Source organism: Sarcophilus harrisii, chromosome 4 (genome assembly GCF_902635505.1).
Source record: "Sarcophilus harrisii chromosome 4, mSarHar1.11, whole genome shotgun sequence".
Classification (NCBI taxonomy): domain Eukaryota; kingdom Metazoa; phylum Chordata; class Mammalia; order Dasyuromorphia; family Dasyuridae; genus Sarcophilus; species Sarcophilus harrisii.
Genome location: NC_045429.1, coordinates 120,814,983 through 120,839,194, shown reverse-complemented (window position 1 = coordinate 120,839,194; position 24,212 = coordinate 120,814,983). Strand labels below are relative to the sequence as shown.

At 33.5% G+C, this 24,212-nt stretch overlaps 1 protein-coding gene across 5 annotated transcripts in view; it reads left to right on the top strand.

Moving 5' to 3' along the window:
* SMOC2 (SPARC related modular calcium binding 2) overlaps positions 1-22,116 on the top strand; it is a 257,220-nt gene extending 235,104 nt beyond the window's left edge. For 3 of the 5 annotated variants that reach the window (XM_031937463.1, XM_023503328.2, XM_031937464.1), the window contains 4 exons: positions 10,709-10,811; positions 13,996-14,270; positions 16,593-16,630; positions 20,484-22,116. In XM_031937463.1, coding sequence (XP_031793323.1) covers positions 10,709-10,811; positions 13,996-14,270; positions 16,593-16,630; positions 20,484-20,501 — 434 coding nt within the window. In that variant the 3' untranslated portion in view covers positions 20,502-22,116. The remainder of the gene's footprint in view (positions 1-10,708; positions 10,812-13,995; positions 14,271-16,592; positions 16,631-20,483) is intronic. The other 2 variants (XM_031937465.1, XM_023503329.2) reach the window with 1 other exon arrangement.
* The last annotated feature ends 2,096 nt before the right edge of the window (positions 22,117-24,212 follow it).

The following is a 24,212-nucleotide window of genomic DNA, read 5'->3' as shown; positions in this document are numbered from 1 at the left end:
CTCTCTTGGACTGTGATAATGTCCTTCTAGTTGGCATCTCTGTTTTTTGTCTTGGATCTTTGCCCCCATCCTTCAAATAATTGCCGAAATATTTTCCCCAAACATATCTAACTATGTCGCTCCTTTACTCAAAAATATTTAGTATGTCCCCATTGCTCATTAGGTGAAATAAAAATTCCATTGCTCAACATTTGAAATTCTCCATCTTTCTCCTACCTATATTTCCAGATGACCTCTCGTCTACACTAGTCTGCTATTTGCTAAACTCTATACACCATGTTCCATATCCGTGCACTTAGTTCAAGTCATCTTGTTTGCCTGGAGAATCTTCATTCCAGAATCATTGTCTTCCTTCAAAATTTAGTTCAGGTGTCATCTCTCTTTTGAAGCTGGTCTGGATCTATGCATTTGTTATTACATTCTCCTCCCCTCTTTAATTTTTCTTGTATGTGTGTCATTTTAATTCAGTTTGATAGGCATTTATTAAACATATAAGGTGCTGGAGAGTCAAAGATATAAATTAAACAATTTTAGATCCTTAAAGAGGATTTACATTTTATTTTACATTTTACTTTACATTACATTTTACTTTAAGCAAAGGTGAGGGAAAAGAAAGAAGGAACAATCTGTTTATAGAAAATCAAATACATGATCAACATGTAGATAATATTGGTATAAATATATTTGCTCTATGAGAGTTCTTATCCAGTATGAAAGGAAACTTGCTACCAATAGATGGTATTCTAAAATACACAATGGAAATGTAAGATAGAATGGATTAGGGAAATGGGAGGGTATAGGGTCAGCATGGATAATAATAATAATAAATGAGGGGAAAAGAAACAGTGGCCTGGGAAGTAAAGTTTGGCTTAAGCATATGTGACATAGAATCAGAATAGTTCCTAATGATACTATAGGACATCAGGTTATCATAGAAGCAATGATCATGTTGATTTGATTTTCAATTTTTGAGTAAGGAAGAAGATTTGGGAAAGATTTCAGTAACCTGGGTTTGGTGGAGTTTGTGGTCCTGGTTGGTTACAAAAAGGTGAGGCATGTTGGGCTAAATTGCAGTTCCAAGTCTGACCCAAGGTTTGTTTCAATCTGCTCTAAATTCCTTACACCTCCTGACAGAGGTGTTAGTAGAAATTTTAATTCAGGATTAGGGTTGCAGGACAATTTTTAAGTTCCTGATTTAACCAGATAGTCTGTCTGGCTCTTCCCTCAAGAAACTATTCTTGAGGACAGGGATTACTTTATTTTTGTTTTATTCTCAACACTTTGCCAATGATTACATATAAGAGGTTTGTAATCAGTGTTTATTGAATTGAATCAAATTATTTAAATATGTAAGGAGAAAGGGGGTAGAGATGAAGATTGAATTAAATTGAATTGATTGAATCTTTTGTCTTGGATTATGAGTATTCATTTTCTATACTGAGTAAATGAATGAAATCATTGCCACTTGTCCACTTCACTTTGTAATATATTAACTCGAGTATAAAAAATTAATAGGGAAGTATTCCAACCTAAATAGAATGGAGTAAGCTTAGCAAAAAGCTTTTATCATGCAATGAAGTAGGTGGCATTCTATAATATCAATTTGTACATTGAAAGAAAAAAAGAAGAAAAACTTCATAAGCTAAACTTCTTGTGAACAGGAAGATAGCATGCATGGCAGAGTAGAAAGAATGCTGACTTCGCATTCAAAATACCTATATTCACATCCTCTCTCTTATAATAACTACTCAGTGTTCTTCTTTGTAGGTTGAAGGGGCTGAACGAGATAATCTCTGATATCCCTTTTAGACTATGAAGTAGAGATTCTATAGCTTGAACTGTTTGATTGATAAATTGATCTGATTGATATTTAATAAAGGTATTTTGATGATGATGATCCAACTACCCCCCCCCCATACTAGATCTGAGATTGATACAGTATGAAATTCAGTGATATACTGGGAGATTCTGGTTAAAACCCTGTCCAAAGACTTTAGATATTTAATAGCTCCAGTACTGTAGACAAGTTGGCAAGCCTCATTCTCTGAGCTTTTATTTTCTCATCTATAAAATGGGGATAATCATAGCATCTACCTTATAGAGTTGTTGTGAGAATCAATTGAGATAATATATGTAACATGCTTTGTAAAACTTAGCCATACCAGATGTCTCAAGTCTTGGTGCATTTTTAAACTTTACTAGATTAAAATTGCATTAAGAATTTTGTATTCATGTGAGTTATTATTATATGTATGCCACCTGTGTACATTTTAGGAATCAACTCATAGACATACTGATTATTAGAATTGGAAGGAAATGTATACAGCTTTTCATGGGTTCATTTTTGTTTTTATATTCCTTCACACAGGACTTGCTATTTTGATTGACTGATGGTGATCAGATCCAACTAGTACATTTTATAGTTGAGAAAAGTAAGGCTTGGAGTGGTTAGTAACAAAATAACAGCTCATTGGGAGTCAATCCAAGATTAGAATATATTCTTCAAGCTAAGTTATTCCCTTTTTCAGTGTTTCCACAGGAAGCACTTGGTTTCTAAATAAATGAGAATTATCCATCTATCTTTTATAAAGCTTCTTCAGCCTTGGGGGACCTAGCAAAGTCCTTTCTCCCTTCTTTCTACAAGTAGATCTTTTTTTTGGTTTCTTAGCAGCCTGTGAGGGCATAGTAATAGGACAGGTCATACATATATTATATATTTTAAATGAGCCTCTTGAGTTTCTAACTGAAGTGAGGTGTTTGTGTATGTTCCTGTCATGCGTGGTATGTATTTGTTGGTCTAAGGTTTCTAAAGCCTATTCTGTGTTTGAATGGAGAACATACTTGTGGGTAAAACTATCCCTAAAGTAAACACTTAATTTTGTGTTACATCTCTGAACCTCCAGGGTAACACCATGTGGTTTTAACTCCAACCCTTTAACAACAAATTATTTATGTAAGCTGTCAAAGCCACACAATATAGGCAGTTGGACAAAACGAAATTAGAGGAAGCGGGAGGCAAAGGAGAACTATCAGCCTTTCAGCCTGGGCTAACCTTTCCTTCACTACATACTGGCATGTGTATAAATTATTCATTACATAAGACCTAAGTGGCCCAGACCTACCTTTTTATCCACAGCATGGTTTGTGGCATGGTTGAAAGGTCCAAAAGAGTTGTGCCATCTTGATAACACCTGCCAAGAACAAAGAGTTCACTATTTCTCAAGGCCATGTACCTGCAACTGCACCTATGTACATGCCCACTGAAGTTATGACTTGTCAGAAGCTGAATATTTTCTCTGTGTTTGAACAGTAACTATTTTGTGGCTACTCATTTTCCCTTAAGTCATTGAGTTAGTCATGAACATTTCTACAGGAGCTAGCTTTTGGGTTTTAGTAGCAATATTTCATGGTGGGTTTTCTGCCCTACTATCATCACTCTCTATGCACTAAAAACTTACCTTTTCCCTCTAAAAGTATGCAATGTTATTTCTTTTTATTTTAAATTCAGACAGTTAATCAATAAGCATTTATTAAATACCTATTATATACCAGACAACAAGCAAAGAGATGAGGACACTCAGGGAAAAAATGTCTTTGTCCTCAAGGAATTTTCATTCTATTGAAGGAGACAGCATGCAATAACTAGATCTATGCCAGATGTATAAACAACAAATGGGAGGCAATCTGAGAGGGAGAAATCATTAAAGATGGCTTTCCCTTGGCCTACCCCTGCTTTAAAAAAAACAAACAAACTTGAGGGACTTAGCTTTTAAATCATCATATACTCAGCTTTCTCCCCTCCCCCCCCCCAACTATTAAGAGGCAGTTGAGTTGCATACTGGAAAGAGTGATAAGCCAGGACTCTGAAAGACCAGAGTTCAAATCCAGCCTCAGACTCTTATTATCTGTGTGATCCTGGGCAAATTACTTAACTCTGCTTGCTTTTTTTTCCTCATCTATAAAATGAACTAGAAAAAAAGAAATGACAAACTGCTCCAGTATCATTGGAAAGAAACCCCAAAATGGAGTCCTGAAGAGTCAGACGCTACTGAAAAAATGATTGAACAATATTGCAACAAAATGGTTATTCTCTTCCCTGATCTCTTCCTCCTTCCCCCTCCTTCTTCCCTTTCAGGATTGACATTAAGATTTGATTTGATTTTGTTGGCCTGTGAGGGCTAAATTATGGTGAATGTTCAGGGGAGGTAGTTTTTAGGCCTTGGCTAACAATTAGACCCATACAAGAGAAGCATGGGCTGTCTCAAGAAGTAGTGAGCTGCCTGCCCATCACTCACTTAAGTGGTGGCTGGATGTTGTAAAAAAGTTCCTAGCTGAATTCAGAATGAATAAGATAACTTGAGGAGTTGCTTCCAATCTCGAGATTCTGTGATTACTAATGAATGATTACTAAGAATGAATAAATCTAATGCTGTTGAATGTATTGAAATCCACACAATTCAAAGGTATAGTTATATAAAGCATGGTAAATGTTTCCCAATGCAATGGAAATATGCAGATCAATTCAAAGAATATGGCCACTTTGGAAAATTTATTGTTCACTTTAATGGGAACCTAGTTGGAATAGTCCTAAGGGGTAGCTTTAAAAACTTCAAGTATCTTAAGATTTTAAGACCATCTAAGATGGGCCAAAGTTTGACTGAATATTTCTAAAGGGGCACACCCATGTATTTTCCTTTGTGACTTCTTATAATTTTGGTTTAGAGACAGGCTGACTTGCAAAGTTCCCCTCCTCTGTCTTCCATTCATCAACAATCAATTAATATTTATGAATCATTTATTACATTCTAGAGCCTGTGTGAGGACTCACAGATATAAGAACAAAGAATAAAATAAACTGTGTTTCCCTATAGAATTTTAAGCCATTAAATTTCCTTGTTCCATTTCTCTGGTTAAGATAGACCTGGCCTATTTGAGTGGCAGGGTTGGTATTATACTGGCAAAGGAAGGTACCATTTTATAGAAGTATAGAGCCAAAAAGGCATTTCAAAAAGTTTTTGATGAACCACTAAAATTTTCAGGGTAGCAAAAATATCCATGTTATTTCTTTCCAAGAAAGATATTTCGTCATATACATGTACCAATAGATAACTTATTTTCTCCCTTTACATAAAGAGTAGGTACCAATCTCATCATGTCTATGTTCTCTGTAGATAATAATCAGTCTTTTCCAGATGTGTTCAAAGGAAAAGAGCATTACCTCCCCCTTGTCCTCTCAATCTCCACTCCCATTCCATTCTTGCTGAAGATTCACATCTGTTTTCTGATATGGGAAGTTAATGAAGTAGACCTGGCTTAAATATATTCCTTTTATATACAATTTTTATATATACAAGAATAAAAGAAAAGTCCCAAGTGTCAAAGAGAAATTTATAAGAAACACGGTACTTTTAACTGCATAAACATATTTTTTTCCCAGAATCTAGCTGCTATATTACAGAATAAAAAAACCAAAGTCATTCTTATTTTATCAAGTCTCAGAAATAGCTAGTCTCACATTCTAAATGGGGTCTTATTTCCTCATTTCCTCATGGTTCCTTTGAGAAATAATTTTCTAAAACAGAGCTTTCTAATCTTGGATAATTCTTTCTTTTGCTTAAGGCATCACTGGGAAATATAATGAGATTATTAATCCCCATTGATGGACTGATCTTTTCCCCTTAAACCTTCATATATTGCTCTTTTTTTCTATACTGGAGAGACTCCAGAGTAATTGGGATACCCTGAATGATTTTCTAAGACTTTTCCACTCCTTTTTAAAATTAATTTTTCACAGAGCAGAAGTTAGCCTGTCAGCAGCTATGTGTTTGTCATCTTCATTCTTATTACCAAAGAACATCAGCATTCTGAAGCTAGAGTGGTCTAAGAATTTCTGTAATGTCTCTATCAAGAATGAGTTGAGGACCTTGTTTATTCATACTAGTAACTTCAAACTAATAGATCTCTGAGCCTTAAATTTAACACATTAAAGCCTTACTAGAATTTTAGGGATTAATAAATAAGTGGGAAAGAAGATATATTATCATGGGATCTTTCCAAATCTATAGAATCACACATTAGAGGTACCACTGAAAACTGCCAACTGTATCCATTTCTAAAGAGAGATGATAGGAAAGACTTTAATTTTTCCCTCTTAGTACCAGAGTGTCCAATTCTTTGTGAACTTCAAAAGAAGAAAATTACAAGATGAAACTGTGATGATGTGGCATGTCTGTAAATATTCAAAATAACTCAAAGGAAAACTTGAAAAGGGGCTCATTAAAAATCTCTAATTGAACAACAGATTAGAAATCATGAAAATCAAAAGTGAAATTAATGATTGGAAGTTTTTTTTTTTATTTAAAAAAACACAACTATTGAAGTAATAAATAAATCTAGGAGCTGGTTTATGGGGGTAAAAACAAGGTAGGTGGATTATTGGTTAATTTAATTAAAAATAAAGAAGAAAACCAAATATCCAGTATCAGTGAAAAGGTTGAAATTACCATTAATGAAGAAGAAATTAAAGCAATCATTATGAAATAATTTCCCCAATTCTATGCCAATAAGTATGACAATCTGAGCAAAATTAATGAATATTTGCGAAAATATAAATTACCTTGAAAAACAGTTCAGAAAGCAGAAAGCCTAGATGACTCAATCTTAGGGGGGGGGGGAAATTGAACAAGCCATTCATGAACTCCCTGGGAAAAAAAATCACTAGGACCAGATGGGTTCACAAGTGAATTCTACCAAACATTTAATGAATAATTAATTTCAATACTATAGGAACTATTTGAAAAACAGGTAAAAAAGAAATCTTGCTAAATTATTACCAAATCTTACCAAGGAACAGCGAAAACAGAGGAAGAAACTTATAGATCAATTTCCCTAATGATATTGATGCAAAAATTTTGAACAAATTACTAGTAAGATGATTATAGCAATCTATCACCAGAATTATGTATCATAACTAAGCAGGATTTATACCAGAAATTCAAGATTGGTTCAATATCAGGAAAAAAATTGTCATAATTGGCTGTATCAAAAACAAAACCAACAAAAATAATGTAATTATCTCAATAAATGCTATAAAAGCTTACTTGCTATAAAAATTAAGCGAATGAGATAATAATATACTTAAGAGAACGGCAGAGAACTAACTAAAACAATTACTTTAAATGATTAACAAATTTGCAGGATAGAAAAAAAATCCACCTAAGTCATTGTTGTTTTTTTTTTTTTTTTCATATGACCAACAAAGTCTATCAGCAAAAGATATTTTAAAAAATTCATTTACAACAACTGGAAACACTATAAAGTACTTAGGAGTCTACCTGCCAAAATAAATACAGGAACTATGTGAATACAATTACAAAACGCTTTTTATACAAATGAAGTCAAATCTAAACAATTAGGAAAATAGCAATTGCTAATGGGCACATTAAGCCAATATAATAAAAATGACAATTCTGACTAAACTAATTTACTTATTCAGTGCCATGCTAATAAAACTGTCACAAATTATCTGATAGAACTAGAAAAAACAACAACAGAATTCATTTGGAAGGAAAAAAAAAACATCAAATATATCAAAGGAATTAATAAAAATGTACAAAAGGAAGATGGTCCAATGATACTCAATCTCAAACTTTGTAATCATCAAAACTATCTGGTACTGGCTAAGAAATAGAATGGGAGAACAGTGAAATAGATTTGGTACATACAGCATGGTAGTCAATGACCATAATAATCTAATGTTTGGTAAACCCAAAGACTCCAGCTTTTGGGGTAAGAATTTATTGTTTGACAAAAACTGCTGGAAAAAGTATAAAACAGTAGGAAACAAACAAGGTATAGACCAGCATCTCACACTATCCAGAGAAGGTAAAAGTGGGTATATGATTTTGACATAAAGAGTGAAACCATAATCAATTAGAAGAGCAATGAATAGTCTACTGTCAGACCTATGGGGAGAGGAAAAATTCATGACCAAACAAGAGATAGCATTAGAAAATGCAAAATAGATAATTTTCATTATGTCAAACTAAAAGGTTTTTGTACAAACAAAACCAAAGCAACCAAGATTAGAAGACAGCAGAAAGCTTGGAAACAATCTTTATATCAAATGTGTCTGATAAGGGTCTTATTTCTCAAATAGATAGTGAACTGAGTCAAATTTATAAGAATAAAAGCCACTCCTCAATTGATAAATGATCAGAAGATGTGAACAAGCAATTTTCGATGAAGAAATCAAAGCTATCTATAGTCATATGAAGAAGTAAATTGCTTTTGATTAGAGAAATGAAAATTAAAACAAATCTATGATACCACTTCACATCTATCAGATTCCCAATATAACAAAAAAGGAAAGTAAATGTTGAAGAAATTGTGAGAAAAATGGGACACTTACACTGCTGGTGGAGTTGTGAACTGATAAAAACATTTAGAAGAACAATTTGGAACTATGCTCAAAGGGCAACAAAAAAGTGTACATAGTCTTTAATATAGCAATACACTAGTAGGTCTATATCCCCAAAAGATCACAAAAAATAGAAAATAATTTATAATTTATAATATTATTTATTACAAAAAAATACAAACAATTTATAAAAGCTCTTTTTGTGGTGACAAAGAATTGGAAATTGATGGGATGCTCATCAGTTGTGGAATGACTGAACAAGTTTTGGTTTATGAATGTAATGGAAAATTGCTGTGCAAAAAATTAATGAACACGCAGATTTCAGAAAAACTTGGAAAGATTTCTACATATTGGTGCAAAGTGAAATAAGCAAACCAGGAAAAACAATGTACACAGTATGAGCAACATTGCATAATGATAAGCAAAGCATGACTCAGCTCCTCTTAGTAATACATGATCCAAGACAAGTAAAAAAAAGGAATCACAAAGGAATATGCTATTCATATGCAGATAAAGAACTGAGGACTCTGAATGTAGACTGAAACATATTTTTCACTTACTTCATACTTTCTTACGTTTTTTGATCTGTTTCTTCTCTTACAATTGTGACTAATATGGAGATATGTTTTACATGATAGCAGGCATATAAATGATACTAAACTGTTGACAGTGTGTAGAAGGGAGGGAAGAGGGAGAGAGAAAAATTTGGAACTTAAAATCTTTTTTGTTTTGTTTTGTTTTTTATACCTTTTTATTTTTCCAAATACATGCAAAGATAATTTTCAACATTGACCTTTGCAAAACATTCTGTTCCAAATTTTTCTCCCTCCCTACTTTCCCATTCTGTCCATAGACAGCAAGCAATCCAATATAGGTTAAACATGAGCAATTCTTCTAAACATATGTCTGTATTTGTCATGCTGCACAAGAACAATCAGATCAAAAGATGAAAGGAAAAAACGAGAAAAAAAAAAAACAAGCAAACAAACAACTGACAACAATAACAACAACAACAAGTCAAAATACTATGCTTTGATTCACATTCAGTTTCCATGGTTCTTTCTCTTCATGAGGATAGTACTTTCCATTACATGTCTATAAAATTGCCTTGATTCATTTCACTGTTGAACAGAACCCAGTACATCACAATTTATCACCATAGTGTAACTGTGCACATGTTCTCTTAGTTTTGTTCACTTCACTAAGCATTAGTTTTTGTAAGTTTTTCAGAAATCAAACTGTTTATAATTTCTTAAAGAACAATAATATTCCATTATATTCATATACCACAACTTATTCAGCCATTCCTCAATTGGTGGATATTCACTTAATTTTCAGCTCCTTGACACTACAAAAAGAGATGCTATAAATATTTTTGCATACTTGGATCCTTTCCTCCTTTTTTTTTATCTTTTTGGGATACCAGTATGAGACACTGCTGGATCAAAGGGTATGTACAATTCGATAGCATAATGGAACTCAAAATCTTGCAAAAGTGAATGCTAAAAGTTTTCTTGATACATAACTGAGGAAAAATAAAATTCTATTTAAAGAATGGTTTTTACACTTAAAAAAAAATTAAAGCCCTACAATAAAAAGGAGGAAAATACACGCAGTCCTCAGCAATATAACAAAGTGAAACTTGTTTCACAATGGATAGAGAGGTAGAAGTATAGAAGGAAGGAAGGATGAAATGAAAGAAGGATGGAAGGAAGGAAGGAAGGAAGAAAGGAAGGAAGGAAAGAAAAAAAAGGAAGGAAAAAAGAAAGGAAGGAAAGAAGAAAAAAGGAAAGAAGGAAGGAAGGAAGGAAGGAAAGAAGGAAGGAAGGAAAGAAGGAAGGAAGGAAAGAAAGAAGGAAGGAAAGAAGGAAGGAAGGAAAGAAGGAAGGAAGGAAAGAAGGAAGGAAGGAAAGAAGGAAGGAAGGAAAGAAAGAAGGAAGGAAGGAAGGAAAAAGGAAGGAAGGAAAGAAAGAAGGAAGGAAGGAAGGAAAAAAGGAAGGAAGGAAAGAAGGAAGGAAGGAAGGAATAGAATTACAAAGAGTCAAACATTACTGAAAAAAAATGATTCACCACCAACAGCCACCCCCATTTTGCAGTTAAGGAAACTGAGGCAGAAAGAAATAAAATGATTTGCCAACAGTCATACAACTAGTGTCCAAGACCAGATTTGAACTTAGAGCTTTCTTACTTGAAAGCAAGCACTCATATCTACCATGCCATCTAGCTGTCTCTCATGTGATCATATTTTTAAATATAAAAATATATATGTATATATATTTGAAATTTCAGGTTGTCCTGGGGCCAAGAAGAATGAATTCCTGACCAGTGTTCTGGATGCTTTGTCCACTGATATGGTACATGCTGTTTCTGATCCCTCTTCCTCATCAAGCAGGTAAATTGTACTTCATTTTAAAGGGATTTGAAATGAACGTTTCATAATTGCCACTGAAACTGACACAACAATATTATATAATCAGGTTTAACTGACACTCATGGGAATGATGTTTTTTGCATTAAAATACAAAACATGTCTTCCCTTGGAAAAATAAAATCTAGAGGAAGGAAATGATATCTATAGGTACTTTATTCAATAGTAGGCTATGTGATCTTGAGTAAGTCATTTTTTTATCTTTCAGTGATGCTCTAGGCACTTAACTATAATAAATACAAAACATTAAGTTGAATAGAAAGTCATAACCTATGTTCTTTGAAATTAGAAGTTGGTCCCATTTGTACAACCTATCCCAATCCCATTCCTTCAAGTACTTTTTGTAATAAGGTTGAAAATGAAAATATTGTTTATCATAGAAAAAAATCCTCCAAAAGAAATATTACATGTTTTATTCAGAAATGTGGGTTCTGCCCAGAACTCTTGACATTGTCTGATTGAATTTTAGCAATTATTAATTAGAATACTGAATTTGTAATTTTTAGTTCTTTTTTCTTTTGGAATACTTAGTCATATTGTTCTTTCTGTATTATTTTGACCAGTTCTTCAAATCTATTGCCAAAAGACATGAACCAGTTTTTGCTTCACTTGAAATTTCCTTCTATAATACCAGTCTAATGAGAACATTTTTTTCCTGGGGCTCATTTCTGTACCCTAAGGATAATCAAAAGAGAATCATTGATTTCCCTACATTGGCACAATTATGACATATTAATCATCATTCTTTTTTTTTTTTCTGAGAAGTAATGAAAATTTCCCCCCTATATTTTCAGGATTAATTCTCAACTTCTAGTATCTAGGATATAGTTTTAATCATTTTTCCCCAAATTTAGTTCAGTTCTGTTCTACTGAAAGGAAGGAAGAAGACAAACTAGCATTTATTAAGCACTTATCCTGTGCCTGCCAGGCATAGTACCAAATAAATAAGTAAAAGAGCTTACATTATAATGGTAGGCTTGAGGTGGAGAAGACACCCAAAAGAGAGCTAAAGAACATACCGAAGGAAATGAAGGTATCTCCAAGGATATGGTTATGAAGTCTGGAAGCCAAGAAGAAGGCCTGGAAGGGAATTGAGGGTCAGCCTGAGTCCCTCCACAAAACTGAGGTCCCAGGAGAAACTATCCAGTGGAAGAAAGGGGTAGGCCTTTACAGAGGAATATTTCAGATTGTGAAGGCTATAGGGATGGTTAGATGTTCCAGGGTAAAGAAACCCTAACTCCGAGGGAAGTTGCTACAGAATGAAACATTGAAATGGTTTTGAAGTCCAAAATCCAGTAATGTAACTGGACAGGAATGAACGTCCAAGAATTTTATTTTCCCTCAGTTAAAAATCTCTGTTACAGTAATTTAAGAGTAGGACATGAAAAGAAAAGGATTAAGATGATGGAGAGGAGGCACACATTTGCTTAAACTCCGAGTTTTCTCTCAGAATTCGATTCATGACAAGCCTCAGAATTAATGCTTGATTGAAAAAAAAACCAAAATAATTACCAAGAGAACACATCTTTGAAATTCACCAGGAAAGATCTGTTTTTGCTCGAGGGCGAGGACGGTTTTAGATGGGGGACAGGATGAGGGCAGGTAGCAGCAGGGAGAGCATGGCAGGCAGCTCTCACAGAGCAGACTGGAGGGGGGTGGGATGTGATCTCAGCTGTCTCTGCGGGGAGAGCTTTTCTACAGTATTGGATACTTTGCCCTGGCAGCAAGCCAGTAGACAAGCAGAGAAGCTAAAAACTAAAAACACAGGGGGAAAAGACTGCAACCCTGAACAGCTAGAGTTTCTCGGGACCTGACTATCCCCCCACAGTGTCTCAGCACGCTCTCAGAGTCTCAGAGTGCAGGTGCAGTACAGCCATTGCTGTCCTCCTAGTGCCTCACTGCTGCCCCCCACAGTCTGTAAAGGAAGCTCGATAACACCACCCACCTCCCCCCTTCCCCCTCAAAAAAACAAATTCCATTTGTTTTTTTTTTCTTTGCTAGATTGTCTTCTTTGATTCTTCTCTGACAAAATGAGCAAAACATTTTAAAAGATCTTAACTACTGATAGCTTCTATATGGATAGAGAGCAGACTTTAAACCCCGAGGAGACTAAAAACAGACTGTCTCCAGATGAATCCCCAAAGGAGGCTATCATCTGGTCCTCAGCACAGATGACTCTCATAGAAGAAATTTAAAAGGCTCTTACAAGAGAGCTAGAAGAAAGATGGGAAAAGGAGAGGGAGGCTTGGCAAGAGAGTCTGGCGAAGTCATCCCATTCACTTAAAGACAGAATGGATAAAGAAATCAAATCTTTGAAAAATAGATTTAGCGAACTGGAAACAGAAAATAGCTCTCTAAAAAATAAAATTAAAGATTTCCCTTCCCACATACACACAAATACAAACATGCACATACATAAACCCCTCTTAGAAATAACACTAGAATAGCACCAGTGAGTTAAGTGCAAATTGAACTAGAAACATATGAATTCAATTGATTTCTTTGCTGTTTGGTCTCCTGTTTGAATTGGAATATCTTCTTGAATTAACTATATAAAATAAGTATGGTTGTGTTATTTACAATTTGATCATTACCAAAGACAATACCTGACTTTTACTAAATCAACAATATCTTAGAATACTTGAGTAATTTAGAAAGCTATATGGACAACTTTTTGACAAAATAAATTGACAAATTTTAACAAAATACAAAAAAATGTGTTTTTCTAAAACCTTAGAAAAATGTAATTTTTTTTCCTAAAGCAAATATGTGAGAACTCAAAAACCATTACACCAAAAAATCTAGGTAGAAACCACTGCTAAGCATGTTGATAGGTTTTATCTGTGCTTTTGGAAAAGAGAGCAACACATAGCTAGGAGGAATAAGGTTGATGAACTAATGTCATAGTATTATGTATTGTTTTGTAAAACTTAAGATAATTCAAATTTATATCATTATTTGCAGCCATTTTCCCTACTTCAATTAGACCTCAAGCTCCCTAAAGACAGGGGTTAAGTGGTATTTCTTTTATGTCCCTTAGTAGGAGACAGAGAATAGATAAACATGGTAAATAACCAATATAGCCTTTTTTCAGTGTTATATAAACAAATGGATTTCAAGAAAATCTCATACTTTGTTTTCATTTTAGACTTTCAGAACCTGATCCCAGTCATACTCTAGAAGAGAGAGTGGTCCATTGGTATTTCAAGCTTCTTGATAAAAACTCTAGTGGTGACATCGGCAAGAAGGAAATCAAACCCTTTAAGAGATTCCTTCGAAAAAAGTCCAAACCCAAGAAGTGTGTTAAGAAATTTGTTGAGTATTGTGATGTGAATAATGATAAATCCATCTCTGTTCAAGAATTAATGGGCTGCCTTGGTGTTACAAAAGAAGAAGGTAAAGCAAACACAAAGAAACGTCATAGTAAGAACTTTTTCTAACTTCTTAAATCTTTGAATTAATCAAAACTTGGCATTTCTTAGATTATCTTTTTAGATTTTACAAATTGTTTCTACTGCATAAAACATCCAAGAGTTTTAGAACAGAAGTTATTTTTCGCATGAGCTTCTTAAGTCAATCATTAGTCACTAGGATAGGTTCCTATTAGGGATAAAGGAAGTTTAAGCAGATAGAGTTTACATTGTTTCTACATTGTTTCCCTAAAATCAGATTATGGATAGGGAAGGGAAGTCTTTATTCCATTAAAAAATGTTTTTCCTCCAGTTCCCTGAAGGGCTTATCTGAAAAGAATCAGAAGCATTTATTTCATGGACCTTGCATTTCTGTGTTATAATAACTGAGAAATTTTGGGATATTGTCCTATTTATGGAGACTTACTCTGGAGACAGACATAGGAAAGAGTTCTATATTCAAGTAGGATAGGCACTTCTCTGGGGTCAAGAATGCTGGTGGTGGTGATAAATTCTTGGAAACATCAACTCATAGAACAAAGAAAGATAAAAAGTGCCCCAAATCCTGTGCAGATACTTCCCCTTTTTCAATGACAATGGAGAAGCAAAAAAGAAGGTAGAAGATGCTAATAATAATTTTAAAAATTAGTCAGTAGTCAATTTGCTTATATTACTGATTTAGCTGTTAGTATTCTAAATATGAACTCCTTTGTTGATGACAAACTCTATGAGTGACTAAATCATCTCATTTTTATTGTATAGGAAACTAGGAAGCTAAAGGAGAAATGTTGTAAATGATGTTAGTGGAAAAGTATATAAGTGGGGAAAAGAAAAGGCAGTAGAGGTTGCAAGATTGGTAGGACAGCTTGTATACTCCACTGGTGTCTGAGTAGTGTGAATGGAATATGAGGAATACCATAAATTGTTAAGTTGAGTTGCTCATGCAAATTAATGGGAGGACCCAGATTAGAGTTATAGAACAAAGGTTGGTGTGTTTAGGTTATAATTCTTATTACTGAGGCAAAAACCTACATCCCCAACATTATGGATCTGTTGTTATATTAACATTATTGGAGAGATCTGAATATGTTTGTTGGCAAAAGAGAAAAAAATCAGTGTGGAGGGAGAGAATGAAGATGTAAACAAGATAGCTGTTTTTCCACAATTTTTTTCTGAATACTTATTATACTAATACATTAAATTTTATCTTGTCAATTTAAACACAGATCTAATATAAGATAGGATGATATGCTATTAAATGAAATAATTTTATTTCTGAAAAATTAGGAGTTACCTTGAATCATGTATTGGTGGGAATTAGCATTCTACAAAATAGGAGATCTGAGGATTGCTATCAACTTTATTTGTATATGAGCATATTCTTATATGATGCCCTAATACATAATCATTTCTTAACAGACATTTCTTTCAGAATTTCAGTTAAAAATGTCTAAAATAGCAATTGCCTATATTTTAAGAATAGTTTCTGCGATCAACTTGAGTATTCATTTAAGTTCAACAAATTTGAGTTATTAAGTACATTGAAGGGGCCCTCTCTTGGACTTTCTGGGGATTCAGAGACAAAAACAAAATAGTCCCTGTCATTACAGAGTATCCATTTTCCTAAAGGTAAGGTGGAATAAGGGAGACAATGTGTGCTCAAATAAGCAACTATGAGATATGTGGGGGAAAAAAAGAAGGATAATAGTGACAGCAATTGAAGAGATCATCAAAGGCCTTGTGTAGGGAAAAATACATTCTGAACAGTTCTTTAAAAGAAGTTAGAGTGCTAGAAAGCACAGATGAGGATTGGGTATATCCAAGATAGGGAGGATTTTTTTCGTGTGTGTGAAAAAGTATGGTGGTTGGGGCTGGAATGTTATATATGGGAAAAATCTGACAGTACTCTTTAACTAGAGCAAAAGGATATAAAGAGAAAGTGTCATGAAATAAGGCTGGAAAAATAAGGATGCCCAAGTTAGATTACTTAGGACTTTCACGATCCACATAGGGATTTTGCTTTTTATCCCAAAAGCAATGGGAACATATTGAAGATTGGGGGTGAGGTTATAAAATGATCAGATCTATGTTTTAAGAATATAGCCTTGTGAAGAATAAATTGGAGAGGAGAAATAAATGGTAGAAGAAATGAGGAAGCTATTGGAATATTCAAGGTCAGAGGTGACAAAGGTTTGCATCAAGGTATGAAAATGAAGGAGATAAATGTGAGAGATGTGGAGCTAGAATCCAAGTAAAGACTAGTCAAGATACTTCTCTGAAGTTGGACTAACTATGTGAAATGAAATATAATTTGAAATGCTTATTTTTCTTTCAGCTCCTAAAGTCAGTTCTGAAAGTACTTCTAACAGGCAGGTAAGTGTAATATCCTATAAGGATTATTAAAATCCTGTAGGCAGAATATATAAGTATACACTGAATATATGTTCACTCATTTTAGTCATATCCAACAGTTTTGACCCCATTTGGAATTTTATTGGAGAAAGATAATGTAATAGTTTGTTTTATCTCCCCAGCTTATTTTACAAATAAGGAAATTGAGGCAAAATGGGGTTAAATGACTTGCCCAAGGTCACAGACCTAGTAAGTATTTGAGACTGGATTTGAATTCACCTCTTCCTGACTGCTGGTTTGGTATTCTATTTGATGTACCATCTAGCGACCTTATATAGAATATATAGATGTATATGGAATACCTATATATGTGCGCATATGTATATAGTTGTTTGTATATATACTAACATCTATGTAGATGTATTATATATTCACAGATATAGTACATTAGATATCTATATCAATCTATGTATGTATAAAGATCATAATGCAAATCTGTGAAATAAATAGACACAATTGTCATAAGTATTTTTCCCTCTCCCTCTTTTGTTCAAATCTAGAGTATTTGCTAAAAGACAAACATAAGTTGAATCATTTCTCTATCTCAAAAGGCCAGAGCAAATTTCCCTCCCTCACTTCAACTAGTCAATTTGTTGTTTACTTTGCCTCTTTCCTAGTTTGATGTTCCCTACAAAATTCCTAAAGCAAATTCTGCTTTTGTTATGGTTTTTAAATGGAGACTTCCTACACCTTGGCTGAAGCTTAAAACCATTTCACAGAACAAGATTTGTGATAAGTTTTTCTTTGTTTAGCAAATATTTATGGTTTTAACTTTTAAAATTCCTCCACAAACCACTTACACTTTAAAAATGGGTTGGCCTAAAAACAATTTAGAAAACTGGAACTCCCCAAACTTTCAATCAAGGGTACACATGCACTAGATTCAATTACTCATGAATAGTCAGTTGAAAATACTGCCCATTATTCTGCTAAGAATGTTCTCTTAGATACACCCATACATTTTAAAGTTTTGTTTTTTTTTTTTGACACTATTACTGTAAAACATGACTTTGTAATTAAAATTTGCTGGGTGAGCCACTAATGACATTTATGTAGTATAATAATAAAACAATTATAAATATTCCTTGTGAGGAAAAAAAGATAATAGGGGGCACTATCCAAGAAGATGCACTTCTTTTCTAGCATTTAATCAGAAAAAAAAAAAAATACTAAAGATGACCCATCTAAGGTCTCTATTCAGTTCTTTTCTTTTTTTCTATTTGAAATTTGTATTTCATCAGAGCAATATCATCTATTGTCCAAAGAAAAAGTAGATTTCAAAATGTTTGTACCTTTCTGCTCATCCATTGTACTGAAGTGCATATTAGTTCTATTAATTTAACTTCACCAGTTTCTTAATAAAGTCAAATTGTTCTGATTTTAAAGATACTTGGAATACTGTTTCCAAGTAAATCAAACTGAATAACATAAAAAGTCGTATTATTTCTGTAGGATTTTTAACCTATTTTTGTGTCTTGGATTCCTTTGGTGGTCTTGTAGACAGTGGACCTTCTTTTCAGATTCATGTTTTGTAATGAAAAAATCTATTATCAAAATGTGTTTCTTAAAAACTTCATGAATACCAGTTTACAACTAAACTGTCTTAGAGAAATAAAATGCCAAGCTGCAAAGGATCAAAAGGAAAAAAAAAATTAGTTTGGAGATAGGGACGAGACCTGTGATTTCACTTATTATAGGGGATACTAGGATAAAGGAAATTCCCTCTATCAATGCAGCTTAATACCTTCTCTGAAATTTATACTTTTAAAGAGTTGCCTAGAGCGTTGTACTAATTTAGTAACTTACCCAGAATTACACTGCCAATCTATACCAGTGGCAGACTGTAAACCAAAGGATTCCTGCTTTTGAAGCCAGTTATCTAATCACTATACTCACTGATCAAGAAAATTGACTTCAGCCTCACAGATTTGGACTATCACTTTTGGCTCTTAAATGTATATATGTACATATTTGTACATATATAAATATATATAATTTCTAAGGAATTACAAATTCTCATGTAATAGGAAATGGATATATTATTTCACAACTTAGCCAAAAATATTTCTGAATATAGTCATTTAAATAAAGTTTCCCATTATTTCTTTAATAGAGCATGGTCAATAAAAATATTCTTCAGTTTTTGTCTTTACATTGTTTTGCTTATGAGCTAATATATATGCATATGGTATACATATCTCTCTATATATTTAAAATAACCAACTCACTAATGTGTATGTGTGTATATACATATCAGTTATTTGCATTACTATAGCTATGATATATAAAATGATTAATACACAGTATATAAAATTATTTTATTTTGAAAAATGAGTAAAAAGCTTTTAAGATTACTTCCAGTTTTGAATTTAGAATGTTCTAAGATGATGCTGTCAAACTCAAATGGAAACAGGGGCCAATAAAATGTACATAATGATCCCTGGGGGACCCATATATATTGACTTAAAATATATTATCTCTATTTTATTGTATTTTTATTCATTTTGTTAATATTTGCCCATGACATTTAAATCTCATTCCTTCACTGGGGAATATTGGGGGCCACATGTTTGACACCCCTGCTCTATGAAACCATTGGTAAATTTGAGCTTTCTGAAAGGTACCTTTACATAAGTCAAGTTTATGTGGTAGTCATTATATGATTTGAGAAACATACCCTCAGTCCCATTAAAAGATTCCATATGCAGTATTTAGGGTAATTGTATCCCCAGAGAATTTTATTGTTTGTTCCATAATATCTCTTGCTCCATTTCATTGTGTTCTATGTAGACCAATGAAGCAAATCAGGAAAATAATCACTGGGGCCCAGCAATATGATATTCCTAGAAACAGTTGAATTCATGGCTATACCAGTGTGAATGTAGAAGGTGCTTGATTCTAGGACTATGAATGAAATCCTTGTCTTTTTCAAGATACTGCTCATAACTGTGGTAAACACTACATGGGCATGTGTATTCCTACTTGGCTCTTTTGCCCTTATTAATAATTAAAAAATGCTGAGCTAGTGGGATCTTTTCTCCTTTTCTCTGGCAGCCTGCCTTTACAAAAGGAGTGAAAAATAGAAATGCATTTAGTGTCACAAGACTCTATGTGTGTGTATGTGGGGTGGGGTGGGGTGTTATGTGTGTATATAAAACCTAGTTAATTGGATTATACAGTCTTCAAACTTATGACCATAGCTTTATTAGCACCTTTGTCCTAATTGAATGAGCTGGAAGATGGGGGAAAAGATGTATACCAGGGAAATACCAATGAATTCTTTTGGGAGAGAGTTAATAAAAACACATTCTTCAGTTGAAACTAATATTTTTTGTAAAATCTTTCCCAAAAGGAGAATGATATTTTTAAAGGAAAATCAATATCCTCAACTTTATAATCTTTCCTTCTCCTTGAAATAATATTTATCTTCTTGACTGATTATTTTTCCATTTTACACATTGAGTATTTGAGTAAACTCAATATCTTGTTGGTTGATATCTTTAATTTGAAATGTATTTGGGAGTTGAAAGAGGAGACAAGGATTATGAAATGGAAAATTTGATATCTACACAAAATGTTGACTATTAATTGCTATTGAACTTACTGATTATTTTAGCAACCAAGCTTTCATTACTTTGAAATCAATTTGAATCTACTGGGATTTTTCTCTTTTAATTGGTGAAAATGAGTGGAAACTGATTAATCTTTAAATATTTAAAAGAAAAACAATTATATTCTTATATAAATACATATAATGTTATTTTAAAATATATGATTAAATCTGACCTTTTAAAATACCCTTTTCTCTTTTCAGCCAAAGAAACAAGGATGAATGGCTATCATAGCAAGGCAGATCTTCGACATGTGGGACATTCCCTCACCAAAAGGCAATTAAGAAAAAAAAAAAAAACAACCATAGTATTTGCACTTTGTACTTTAAATGTAAATTCACTTTGTAGAAATGAGATATTTAAGCAGACTTTTAATCTGTGAAAATGGAATGGCTAGTTTCAAAAAAAAATTAATCACATACAATGTATGTGTCTTCTTTTGACCTTTGAAATCTGTACTTGGTGGAGATGTATTAAGTTTGCATTTGAACTTTTTTTTTTTAAATTTTAAAGCATTTTTCTGCAAACATTAATGTAGTAGATACCATCTTATTATAGTAGGTTATTTTGGTTCTAATACCATGCCTCTTTTCCTAACCAGTACAGTCATTTAACATAGTTATGCTGACAATTTGCTTTATTGAAATCTACTGTACTCATAATATTCTTGAATCAGTGTTGGAAGCTTTAGGTTTCCAAAGAAAGTTTGTAAAATACCGCTGACTCAGCTTTGCAGTTATTAAGAATGGATTTGTAGCATAGGGAAGGGTTTATGTTTTCTTTTGCTTTCCAAAGATCATGCTCATGCAGTGAGCTATGCAACCACTACAGGATTTAAACAACTACATTTAGTACTCTTGTAGGAAAATAGATTTTTCTAAACATTTGCTATGCACCTTCCATTGTAATCATTTGCTTAAGTTTTGCCTTTGGCTCCAATTAGTCATGCAGCAAACGGAGAGAGAATGAGGTGAATTGGAGTGTCACTCAGAGTTGGTCCTGCCAAACCCTAGAGCATGTTCCTACTGCTGTCAGGACTAGGCAGTAAAGAGGTAGATTTATTCCGGATAGTAAATCTAATTATGGAGAGACAAGGCAGGCTAAACATGCTTGTCTGTCTTGATTTTCCCTTACACCTGGCAGAACCCTCTTCTACCTGAAGCTGCCCTCAGGTCCAATGGAAGGTAAAGCTATCACCTGAATAAATGGTGAACAGTTGCCTCCAGGAGACACGGCCAGTCAATGCTTTAGCCATTGGCCTTGGAAGTCAAAGATAGGTTTTCTGACCTCCCCTCTCACACTTCCAAGAATGCCTCCAGGAAGGAAGAATTTGCAGGTGAGCTAAGAATTTTGTGTCTGATGGGACGCTGAGAGAAAAGATTCTGGAATTGAATACCTATAGGGTGTATGTAGCAGAAATATCAAACATCTGTTGGCATCTCCAAACCTGGAAGGAGGTTTGGAGGAAATTTTGCTGCATTCCAAAAACATGAATTTGGGGCATGACATTCAAGAAATGAATAACAGTTAGTTGTGATGCTGTCTAGGCTTGGACTTCTGGTTGGGAAAAATCTTTATGGCAAATCAAATACTCATGGAAAAGAACTTGTATGAATATATTTAAAATTTGCAAAAAAAAATGGATTGTAAACATTGGAGCAACAGTAAAAAGTACAAATGTGTTTCATCTTTGTTTAAAGAAAAGGTTTAATCCAAAATTTATTTGGTAGTCTTTCATATTGTTAAACTTTGAATTTAATCTTCTTTTTAGATTAAAACATAATATGCTATCAAAGCAGTTTCTTTGTCTTTTATTCTAATAAATTTGAGCAGCTATGCTGTTTTTGTTGAAGTGTGGAATATAACCAGATATTACACATATAGTCTTATAAATAGAAGAATCAATTAAGCAAGCTATCAGTCCACCAATAAGGATACACTGAGAATTGCTGTGTGTTTAACAGAGTTGAGCACCTTGGGACATGCAAAAATATATAAAGGATATCCCCTGTCTACAAGGAGGTTGTGATGTTTGTAAAGACAAAATATATACAACAAAGTAATTACTATATTGGTACAAATATAGACTATAGTGGTTCTTCTCCTTGCATATCAAGCTTGTAAAAAACTTGAATAAAGCTTATCTGCAATGACTGACTTTTCCCTATCTTTCTATGAGTCTGGAATGAAGATAGAGTTTGCTGTGTACCTATTACTTTTTCTCCCCTTCTCTTCACCTCTATCAGCTATGTGAATATGTATTCACACCAGCTTGTCCATGCAAGCACCCTAGCAATTCTTAGGCCACCATCTTTCCATTTTTGGCCTTGGTTAGCATAGCTTGAAATACCACAACAAACTCTTTGGCCCTTTCCCATATACCCATCTACCTACCTTTTATACTAAATATATTTAATATGGTAGTTTTGTCATATGTTTCAGTCTTTAACAATACCTTTTTTTCCCAAAGAGATATAATTTAAAAGGTGAGACCTACATCTTTGAGAGTAATACATTTAGATCAATGGTATAATTATGAGGATGTTATCAATTGTCAAAAACTGAGTAAATACAAAAAGAGACTGAAGAGAAGTGAAAGTTATCTTCAAGTAATCAAAAAGCTGAAAGGCTATTGTGTGGGAAAAAGGCAGGAAATAAGCCACCATATATTTATTAAACAGGGCCAGACATTGGAAAAATCCTAGTATTATACATACAAACAAAAAAAAAGATAGTCACTATCATAAAGGAATTTATATTCCAATGAGAGAAGACAACATGTAAAAGGTAACTGAAAAGCAGGAGTGGGCAGGAGAAAGGGGCATGGTCGTGAAGTTCAGTCAGAAGCACAGCTAGAAAAATCAAGTATGGCAAATGTGCATGTGTCACCAAACTGGAGACTCCTGGAGGGAATTCACCAATGTGAAAAGGGCACCAACATAGTAGAAGGATATTCCAAGATGGGAAGACTAATTACTGAGGGAAAATAAACAATATTAAGATTAAAAGTGATTAAAATCTTTAGTTTGGCTCTAGAGGAAAAATTGGAAACACTAGATGGAAGTTGCAGAGACATATTTAGACTTGAAGCAAAAAACAACAAAAAACTCTTCCTAACAATTAGCTGCTTCACTAAATGAAATGTGTTGCTTCAACCTCAGGTAGCAGTAGGTTACCCACTTCAGCTTATTGAATTTTCCAGCAGTATGTAGGGGATTCTTTCAAAAGTCCAAATTTCATTTGTTGTCCCCTTGTCCTTTCTAGCTCTTAGTATCTATCTTTCTTTGATTATATTATTAAGCTAGATTCTGAACCAAGAATCAGATATAACAGTTCTGAATTGTCTTTCTAAGAATTGCAGAAAAGGTAGAAAGAATCTTAAATAAAAATTCACAATCTTATCAACATATATTAAGCTAAAAAAAATATATGGGTAACCACTTGAAAATACATAAAACTTGAAAAGGTATTTTACTCTATTTCTGGCTTCCTTCTAGCATTCTGTAGATAATTGTGCTCAGTTCAAGTTTAAATATTTGAAGGCCAAAGCATATCATCTGGCTGTTCTACACATTGCTTTCCACAAGGTCATGTGCACCTGGAGGATTAATCTTAACTGATGAGTGATAAATTAATTCAATCCCCTCTGAGTTTTCAAGAGTTGAAACAGACTAACCTTACATATCTTGCTATTATTATTATTTTGGAAACCATAGATTTTATTTCTTTACATTACAGGTCAAACCACACACAGTAATTAGATTTATTTCTGTTTTAAAAGGTAAAAAGTACCTACAAATTTATTCCCAAAATGCTTTTATAGTGCTTGTTTTGTTGGTTACTTCAGCATTCCTATTAAGAAGAGAGGTATATTGAGTCAAGTTGGTTGCAAAGAAATAGCTTGAAAACGTATGTCTTATAAACATTGGATG